A 10,000-nucleotide genomic window follows, 5' to 3' on the forward strand; every position below is an offset into this window, starting at 1 on the left:
GAAACATCAGCTGCATTAATAGGAGTGAAGTTAACAGGAAGACATGCACAAGAATGTTCCACGATCTGTCATTGAAAACGTCCTTTCAATGGTGCGATTTACAAGCAAAGGAGAGTAATCACAAATGCTTTCCAACAGGTGGAGATTATACGAAAATGAATAGTAACAACTATAATAATCATTAAAAAATAATAAACACTACTTTATAATGATAATAATGAAAAAAATCGCAATAGTAATAATAACAATGATAATAATATGAATATCACTAATAATATTATATACAATAACAATATTGATAATGATACTACTAATATTATTAATATTAATAGTAATAATAATGATAATAATGATAACATTAATAATACTAATAATAACAATACTAGAAATAATAATAATAACAATAATAATAAAAATGATAATAATAGTAACAATAGTGCTAACACAACATTGCCTGAAAAGTGTAGTGTTCACTGTAGAGATGTTTTGAGAAATATCGCCACACAGATGGCTTCATCAGTGCTTAACCACAAAATCAATTAGTACAATTTGTGACATTGCCTACTTTCTCCTTTCCTTGACTTGCGTATTTTTTCTTTCTTTCTTTCTTTTTTTACTAATGCTATTAATATCAATGCAGTTATTTTTATCATAGACAATATGATTATTATAGTGTTACTGATATTACTAAGAGTACTACAAAATACCAAAAAATAGTTTCCAAAGTCAAGGAAAAAGCTCAACAGGTGAGACAGGTAGTACTCTTAATTGGCTCCTTTAATTGGTGACGATACTTGTGGATTCATGTATGCGTAACGACCTTCAATAAACTGAAGTGGGCATGGGATGTACGGATATGCCATGCCCGACTTAAGCGGTATAATAATAATAATATTAATAAAAATAATAATAATATCAGCAACAATAATACTAACTATAATAACTAATATGATAATAATAAAAGTAATAACAATGATAATAATTATTATTATTATAATAACAATGATAATCATAATAGTAAAAAAATAAAAAATTATAACAATAATAATACCAAAACAATAACACCAATAATAATGGTAAACAACAATAATAATAATAATAATAATAATAATAATAATAATAATAATAATAATAATAATAATAATAATAATAATAATAATAATAATAATAATAATTAACAATAATAATAATAACAATAACAATAATAGTAATCATAATAAGATTAATAATAATATTAATAATCATAGTACTAAAAACAACAAAAAAAATCTTGATGATGATAATAAATAGTACTTTTAGCATTAATACAAGATAAACAAAAATTATATGCAAACTAGAACTAATGATACAACTGATAATAATGATAATAATAATAATGTTGATAATGATGATGCTAAAAATAATAATAATAATAATAATAATAATAATAATAATAATAATAATAATAATAATAATAATAATAATAATAATAATAAAAATAATAAAAATAATAAAAATAATAATAATAATAATAATAATAATAATAATAATAATAATAATAATAATAATAATAATAATGACAATAATATTAATAATAATAAAGATTATAATAATAGTGACTATCATTGTAATAATAATAAAGATTATAATAATAGTGACTATCATTGTAATAATAATAATAATAATGACTACTGTAATAATATCAATAATAATCATAATCATAATGATTAAATAATAATAATGACAGTAATAATAATAATAAATGATGAAAATAATTATATCAATATTCATAATCATAATGACAATAATAATCGTAATAATAAAAACAATAAGAGTATGAAAAATAATAACAATGAAAAAGAAGATAATAAGAAAATCACAAGCAAAGGAGATAATGGAATGACGACAGAATCACAAAAAGGACACAAAACAATCACCGAAATATCATCATTTTCTTCTGTTTCATTTTTCATTATTCATTTTTTTTTTTTTTTTTTTCTTTTTTTCCTGGACATGGTTCTATGAATCCAATAAATCAACTGGGACTGAAATGCAGAAGAAGAAGAAGAAGAAGAAGAAGAAGAAGAAAAAGAAGAAGAAGAAATTTTCTTTTCTATCCTTCTCATTTTGCTCTCTCTTCCTTCTACTTCTCTTCTCTGTTTGCATCTATTGCTCTCTCTTTCCCTATCCCCCTGCTCCTCTCTCCTCTCGGCCTTAATCCCTCTCTCTTTCTTTCCTTCTTCTTACAAACATGAATGATATCTATCAGACCAGTAAAAGTCCTGCAAGTCTTGTTGCTTGACGAACCTGTGGCGGAAGCATGATTTTCATCTTGAGCATATCACATTATTTTTTTTTATTTTTTGTTTTTGTTTTTTTGTGTTTGTTCTTCTTCTTAATGGGCATGCTGTTCCTACCTTGCAATATCCTAGTCATTCTTTACAAAAGGAAGAGAAAATAACAATAAAAAAGGAAAAATAAATGTCGGAGAACTGTCTAAACCCTTGAAGCCATCCCTTGTAAAAGCTGGCATGTACGCTTTGTGACAAACTTACTTAGACGATGCTGTGTCGTCCTTTAGACAGCAATCTTCCCAATAAAACAAAAATAAAAAATAATAATCAATAAATATTAACAAAGATATAAAAACAAAACGAGACTTTAGACCTTGCTAGGACTTTGTTAAGCTTTCACATGCCTTGAATCTAGTGAATGCATTTGGCTCTATGCCTATTCCTCAGGGAATATCCTCCCTGCCCTCAAGCCAGAAGTAACAACAGTTTGCGCAAAAAAGAAAGGAAAAAAAAAAATGGAAATAAAACTGACTTGAAGACTTTCCAATTCTCACATCCAAGAAGTCCACCTCACTGAAAATCTCTGCATATGCACATAAATGTGTGCCAAGCAATTTCCTCTTTCTTTTAATCAGTGGGCCCATCAAACCTGAATCGGCAGACACATAATAATTCAATCTGCCGATACTTAATACCCAAACAGTCAAATACTTTGTATCCTATCCTAATCTGTGGACACATTATACCCATCTTTGCGGTAGTGCTCCCACTTGCTGTGGTTGAGTGTGGAAATATCCTCTAATGACGCAATGTCTTCCAGGTAGAAGGAGAGCCTAAGGAGCTCTCGGTCTGTGGCTCGGTTCTGGTGTGCTTGTCGGAAAGGGCGGATCTTGAGCCCATTCTGGGGGTTCATCAGGAAATTCCGTCGTAGGTCGTCAAACATGATGGTATTCTGCTGCGTGTAGTGCTTGTACTTGCCCCACACCACACCGAGGGGCTTCACCTGAGGGAAATAATGTGTGGGTGAGTAAACAAGAGAGAGAGAGAGAGAGAGAGAGAGAGAGAGAGAGAGAGAGAGAGAGAGAGCAGAGAGAGAGAGAGAGAGAGAGAGAGAGAGAGAGAGGGGAGGGAGGGAGGAGGAGGGAGGGAGGGAGAGGGAGGGAGGGAGAGAGAGAGAGAGAGAGAGAGAGAGAGAGAGAGAGAGCAGAGAGAGAGAGAGAGAGAGAGAGAGAGGAAGAGAGAGAGAGAGAGAGAGAGAGAGCAAGAGAGAGGGGAGGGAAGAGAGAGAAGAGGGAGGGAGGGAGGGAAGAGAGAAGAGGAGAAGGAGGGAGGAGAGAGAAGAGGGAAGGAGGGAGGGAGAGAGAAGAGGGAGGAATGGAGGAGAGAGAAGAGGGAGGGAGGGAGGGAGGTAGAAGAGGGAAAGGAGGAGGAGAGAGAAGGAGGGAGGGAGGAGAGAGAAAGGGAGGGAGGAGAGAGAAGGAGGGAGGGAGGAGAGAGAAGAGGGAGGAGAGGGAGGAAGGAGGAGAGAAGAGGGAGGGAGGGAGGAAGGAGGAGAGAAGAGGGAGGAAGGGAGGAGAGAGAAGAGGGAGGGAGGGAGGAGAGAGAAAGAGGGAGGGAGGGAGGAGAGAGTAAGGAGAGGGAGGGAGGAAGGAGAGAGAGAAGAGGGAAGGAGGAGGAGAGAGAAGAGGGAGGAAGGGAGGAGAGAGAAGAGGGAGGAGAGGAAGGAGAGAGAGAAGAGGGAGGAGGGGAAGGAGAGAAAGAAGAGGGAGGAGAGGAAGGAGAGAGAGAAGAGGGAGGGGAGGAAGGAGAGAGAAGAGGGAGAAGGAAGGAGGAGAGAGAAAGAGGGAGGAGGGAGGAGAGAGAAGAGGGAGGGAGGGAGGAGAGAGAAGAGGGAAGGAGGGAGGAGAGAGAAGAGGGAGGAAGGAGGAGAGAAGAGGGAGGGAGGGAGGAGAGAGAAGAGGGAGGGAGGGAGGAGAGAGAGAGGGAAGGAGAGGAGGAGAGAGAGGCGGAAGGAGAGGAGGAGAGAGAGACGGAAGGAGAGGAGGAGAGAGAAGAGGGAAGGAGGGAGGTAGAGAGAAGAGGGAGGAGGGAGGAGAGAGAAGAGGGAAGGATGGAGAGAGAGAGAGAGAGGGAGTGGGAGGGAGGAGAGAGAAGAGGGAGGAAGGAGGGAAGAGAGAGAGAGAAGGAGAGAGGGAGGAGAGAGAAGAGGGAAGGATGGAAGAGAGAGAAGAGGGAGGGAGGAGAGAGAAGAGGGAAGGAGGGAAGAGAGAGAAGAGGGAGGGAGGGAGGAGAGAGAAGAGGGAGGGAAGGAGGGAAGAGAGAGAAGGAGAGAGGGAGGAGAGAGAAGAGGGAGGGAGGGAGGAGAGAGAAGAGGGAAGGAGGGAAGAGAGAGAAGAGGGAGGGAGGGAGGAGAGAGAAGAGGGAAGGAGGGAGGAGAGAGAAGAGGGAGGGAGGGAGGAGAGAGAAGAGGGAAGGAGGGAGGAGAGAGAAGAGGGAGGGAGGGAGGAGAGAGAAGAGGAAGGTAGGAAGGGAGGAAGGAGAGAGAAGAGAGAAGGAGGGAGGAGAGAGAAGAGGGAGGAAGGGAGGAGAGAGAAGAGGGAGGGAGGGAGGAGGAGAGAAGAGGGAGGGAGGGAGGAGAGAGAAGAGGGAAGGAGGGAGGAGAGAGAAGAGGGAAGGAGGGAGGAGAGAGAAGAGGGAAGGAGGGAGGAGAGAGAAGAGGGAAGGAGGGAGGGAGGGAGGAGAGAGAGAGCAGAGGGAGGGAGGGAGGGAGGAGAGAGAAGAGGGAGGGAGGGAGGAGAGAGAGAAGAGGGAAGGATGGAAGAGAGAGAAGAGGGAGGGAGGAGAGAGAAGAGGGAAGGAGGAGAAGAGAGAGAAGAGGGAGGGAGGGAGGAGAGAGAAGAGGGAGGGAAGGAGGGAAGAGAGAGAAGGAGAGAGGGAGGAGAGAGAAGAGGGAGGGAGGGAGGAGAGAGAAGAGGGAAGGAGGGAAGAGAGAGAAGAGGAGGGAGGGAGGGAGGAGAGAGAAGAGAGAGGAGGGAGGGAGAGAGAAGAGGGAAGGATGGAAGAGAGAGAAGAGGGAGGGAGGAGAGAGAAAGGGAAGGAGGGAAGAGAGAGAAGAGGGAGGGAGGGAGGAGAGAGAAGAGAAGGGAAGTGGAAGAGAGAGAAGGAGAGAGGGAGGAGAGAGAAGAGGGAGGGAGGGAGGAGAGAGAAGAGGGAAGGAGGGAAGAGAGAGAAGAGGGAGGGAGGGAGGAGAGAGAAGAGGGAAGGGGAGGAGAGAGAAGAGGGAGGGAGGGAGGAGAGAGAAGAGAGGGAAGGAGGGAGGAGAGAGAAGAGGGAGGGAGGGAGGAGAGAGAAGAGAGGTAGGAAGGGAGGAAGGGAAGAGAGAAGAGGGAGGAGGAGGAGAGAGAAGAGGGAGGAGGGAGGAGAGAGAAGAGGGAGGGAGGAGGAGGAAAGAGGGAGGGAGGAAGAGAAGAGGGAAGGAGGGAGGAGAGAGAAGAGGGAAGGAGGGAGGAGAGAGAGAAGAGGGAGGGAGGGAGGAGAGAGAAGAGGGAAGGAGGGAGGGGAGGGAGGAGAGAAAGAGGGAGAGGGAGGGAGGAGAGAGAAGAGGGAGGGAGGGAGGAGAGAGAAGAGGGAAGGAGGGAGGAGAGAAAAGAGGGAGGGAGGGAGGAGAGAGAAAGAGGGAGGGAGGGGAGGAGAGAGAAGAGAGAAGGAGGGAGGAGAGAAAAGAGGGGGAGGGAGGGAGGAGAGAAAAGAGGGAGGGAGGGAGGAGAGAGAGAAGAGGGAGGGAGGGAGGAGAGAGAAGAGAGAAGAGGGAAGGAGGGAGGAGAGAAAAGAGGGAGGGAGGGAGGAGAGAGGAAGGGAGAGGGAGGGAGGGAGGGAGGAGGAGAGAGAGAGAAGAGGGAGGGAGGGAGGAGAGAGAAGAGGGAAGGAGGGAGGAGAGAAAAGAGGGAGGGAGGGAGGAGAGAAAAGAGGGAGGGAGGGAGGAGAGAGAAGAGAGAGAAGAGGGAGGGAGGGAGGAGAGAGAGAGGAGAGAGAAGAGGGAAGGAGGGAGGAGAGAAAAGAGGGAGGGAGGGAGGAGAGAGGAGAGGGAGGGAGGGAGGGAGGGAGGAGAGAGAAGAGGGAAGGAGGGAGGGAGGGAGGAGAGAGAAGAGGGAAGGAGGGAGGAGAGAGAAGAGGGAAGGAGGGAGGAGAGAGAAGAGGGAAGGAGGGAGGAGAGAGAAGAGGGAAGGAGGGAGGAGAGAGAAGGAGAGGAAGGAGGATGGAGGAGAGAGGGAGAGGGAAGGAGGAGGAGGGAGAGAGAGAGCAGAGGGAGGGAGGAGGGAGGGAGGAGAGAGAAGAGGGAGGGAGGGAGGAGGAGAGAGAAGAGGGAAAGAGGGAGGAGAGAAAAGAGTGAGGGAGGGAGGAGGAGGGAGGGAGGAGAGAAGAAGGGGAGGGAAGGAGGGAAGGAGGAAGAGAGAAGAAGAGGAAGGAAGAAGAGAGAGAAGAGGGGAGGGAGGGAGGAGAGAGAAGAGGGAGGGAGGGAGGAGAGAGAAGAAGGGAAGGAGGGAGGAGAGAGAAGAGGGAAGGAGGGAGGAGAGAGAAGAGGGGGAAGGGAGGGAGGAGAGAGGAGAGGGAGGGATGGAGGAGAGAGAAGAGAGAGAGGGAGGAGGGAGGGAGGAGAGAGAAGAGGGAGGGGAAGGAGGGAGGAGAGAGAAGAGGGAGGGAAGGAGGGAGGAGAGAGAAGAGGGGGAAGGGAGGGAGGAGAGAGAAGAGGGAAGGAGGGAGGAGAGAGAAGAGGGAGGGAGGGAGGAGAGAGAAGAGGGAAGGAGGGAGGAGAGAGAAGAGGGAGGGAGGGAGGAGAGAGAAGAGGGAGGGAACTTACTTCAATCACCCCATATTTCTGTGTCTCAATGGTAATCATTGCCAGTGAGTCCAAGTAAAATGCAATCTTGTAGTCTGGATGCGAAGACACTCCGAGGAGCTTCATCTTCTCCTCAATCCACTTCATACTCGTAGCAGACCAAATCACAATGTCATAATTCTGTATGAAAAAAAAAAAAGAATAGTGAAAAAAAAGGATTTTTAAATTTGGAGACATTCCACTGCTATCAGGATGCATAGGGTATATGTGTGGGTTATGCTAGAGTTTGGGTTATGGGGATGAATCATAAGATATATCTTAAGTACTCATAAAGTCACGGTTATTCCTTTACACACGCGCAAGCAATCAACCTATTAAAACACAATACTACACACACACACACACACAGTAACAAATAACCTAAACAACAACACTTCCTTACAAACCCAAGCAGAAACCCTCATACATCCCCTCCCGTCTCAAATCATAAATATGATTAAGGAAAAAATAAATATATAATCACGTAGTCATGCTTTTCTGGCTCTAGTAGGTGCCTGATTGCGTCCCATCAAACCTTAGATCTTTTCCACACAACATGCTAATACAGAGTTATCTCCTTGTATGTCATTATCTTTTTACTTTCTATATGTCTGCATACACATTTTGCTGCTTTATATGATAAAAAAAAAAAAAATGTTTTAGATGTGTTTTGCTTACATATTCATAGTAATCTCATTAATTTCTGTTAACCCTTGAGGGGTAATTGTGTTAACTTATTCAAATATGTTCTATTTTGACGTTTATTTGAGATATGGGAATTAATAATACATCTCCCAGTGTATAAAACTAAGCATGTATGTGTATGCAAACAAACACTCACACACACCCATACACCTTACATAGACAGACGTAGATCAGACAGACAGACAGACAGACAGACAGACAGACAGACAGACAGACAGAGACAGACAGACAGACAAACAGACAGATAGACAGACAGACAGACAGACAGACAGACAGACACACACACACACACATACAGAGCCTTTACCTTGTAAGCAGATGTAAGGAACTCGTGCAAGAAGGGCCTCATAAGCTCTGCCCCAGTCTCTGCCGTCGAACGGTGATCGAACAGTGTATAATCTATGTCGAGCACAAGGAGCTTCTTGCCTGGTCGCATTTCATTGAGCATTTTCACCTCATAGTCCTTGACTCTTCTTTCCACCTAAGGGGGGGGAGGGGAGTTATCAATAAAAGTTTATCGGACAATAAATAAACTACTGGCAACTTATAATGGCTCTTAGCCTCAAAAGATGAATTACATGCTTAAAAACTATTAAATTAACTGAGAAATTTACAGAATTCGATACAAACTATTCCATTAGATAGATTAAGGGGAGATGTTATACTTAAGGTAAAAAAATCATTTGACTATTTCAAACACAAGCTCAAAATCTAAAAATCATCCCTATGTAACATCTTTCCAGTCACGTAATATTGTAGGAAAAGGAAAAAGGATCGAAAGACCAGAAGGGGGAAGGGGGTATTGTGGAGCCTTTACATATGTATAATAAAGGTGGTTTTTATCTGAAATCTTCCTTTATCAATGAGTAAAGTTTTACTCACTACTAGAAAAAAAACAGTTTAGGAAACGAGGTCTGAGCTTGCCACATTTTGAGACAAGCTGGCGTAGCACCTGCCTCTGTTTCATATTTGCGATATATTTACCACATGTTCATAATTCATTCTCGATATCTTCCATGAGAGATAAAAGAAATAAAAGGAACAAATGCTAAGAAGAGAATAAATGCTCTAAACTGAAAGGAAAAGGAAAATACAGGAAACAAGTGGTGAAGGTCTCACTCCTTCACCTTCTTCCCTTCCCTCTACTTCCCCGACTCTCTCCACCTCGCTTGTTTTGTTTGTTTTTTTGCAAGGATATTGCAAAAAGTTATGAACAGATTTTGATGAGATTTTTACCAGAGGTGTGTCTTAGCCTAACATATATACCATTACATTTTGGTGGTGATCTGGATCATGATTTGGATCCAGGAATTCTTTTCTTTTACTCAAAAAATTATGGAAAGATTTTCATGAAATTTTTGCCAGAGGTGTGTCTTTGCCTTACTCATATTCCCTTAAATTTTAGTGGTGATCCAAATCATCTGGCAAATAAAAAAAAATTGCAGAAGGATGAAACTTATGAAATATGATCCAAACATAGACAAAATAAAATACTCTATATGAACGGAATATCATTCTTACTGAGTTGCATACAAAAATTCTTTGTTATTGTTTTTTAACACTACCCAGACTTTGTTTAATACTATGAAAAAATAAAATTTGGTCTCATAATATGTGAAATTTTGTAAGCTTTCTGAGACCAATTTCATTTCTTAAATCATATCTAACTGTTATGTCACTTGTCAATTTTCTACGGTAAGGTGAAAAGTCATAATATTTTGTTGGACATCAAAAGAGGCGGCTACCACCTTAAAAATAGTGGGTGGGCCTTGAAACTTTCAAGGGAGACTCGGAGGCCCTGAAAATCTTTGGAAATGTAAATAACGCAAAATCCGGAAAGTGGAAGGCTTTGGCAAAAAAAAAATTGGTAGACAACTTAAACTTGCATCTCCTTTTCGAAGAATATTTCTTTCACATCAGGCTATAATCCAAGTGCCTTACCTTCTGTAGGTACTCAGAGCGGTTCTCAATTGCTACCTCTTCCTCTTCTATGTCCAGGTCGTTAATTACTGGCGGAAGATCGTCTGGAATCCGCTGTGCTTCCTCAACACTCGCTTCTAGGGAACCCATCATCATTATCTGACAAGGATAAGTGTGGAAGATGAACTGAAGGGAACCAGGAGGTTGACATGCACTAATCATGATA

The 10,000-nt window shown here is 42.2% G+C and overlaps 1 protein-coding gene across 2 annotated transcripts in view; it reads right to left on the reverse strand.

Annotated features, from left to right (window-relative positions):
- Positions 1-589: 589 nt before the first annotated feature.
- The window catches only part of Ublcp1 (Ubiquitin-like domain-containing C-terminal domain phosphatase 1), a 14,909-nt gene continuing 5,498 nt past the window's right edge, over positions 590-10,000 (reverse strand). Inside the window, exons 3-6 of one of the 2 annotated variants that reach the window (XM_027368721.2) lie at positions 9,796-9,933; positions 8,162-8,335; positions 7,132-7,290; positions 590-3,276 (exon numbers count right to left, since the gene is read on the reverse strand). In XM_027368721.2, the coding sequence (XP_027224522.1) occupies positions 2,998-3,276; positions 7,132-7,290; positions 8,162-8,335; positions 9,796-9,933 (750 nt within the window). In that variant the 3' untranslated portion in view covers positions 590-2,997. The remainder of the gene's footprint in view (positions 3,277-7,131; positions 7,291-8,161; positions 8,336-9,795; positions 9,934-10,000) is intronic. The other variant, XM_070115510.1, reaches the window with a different exon arrangement.

Source organism: Penaeus vannamei, chromosome 37, assembly GCF_042767895.1.
Source record: "Penaeus vannamei isolate JL-2024 chromosome 37, ASM4276789v1, whole genome shotgun sequence".
In the NCBI taxonomy this organism is placed as follows: Eukaryota; Metazoa; Arthropoda; class Malacostraca; order Decapoda; family Penaeidae; genus Penaeus; species Penaeus vannamei.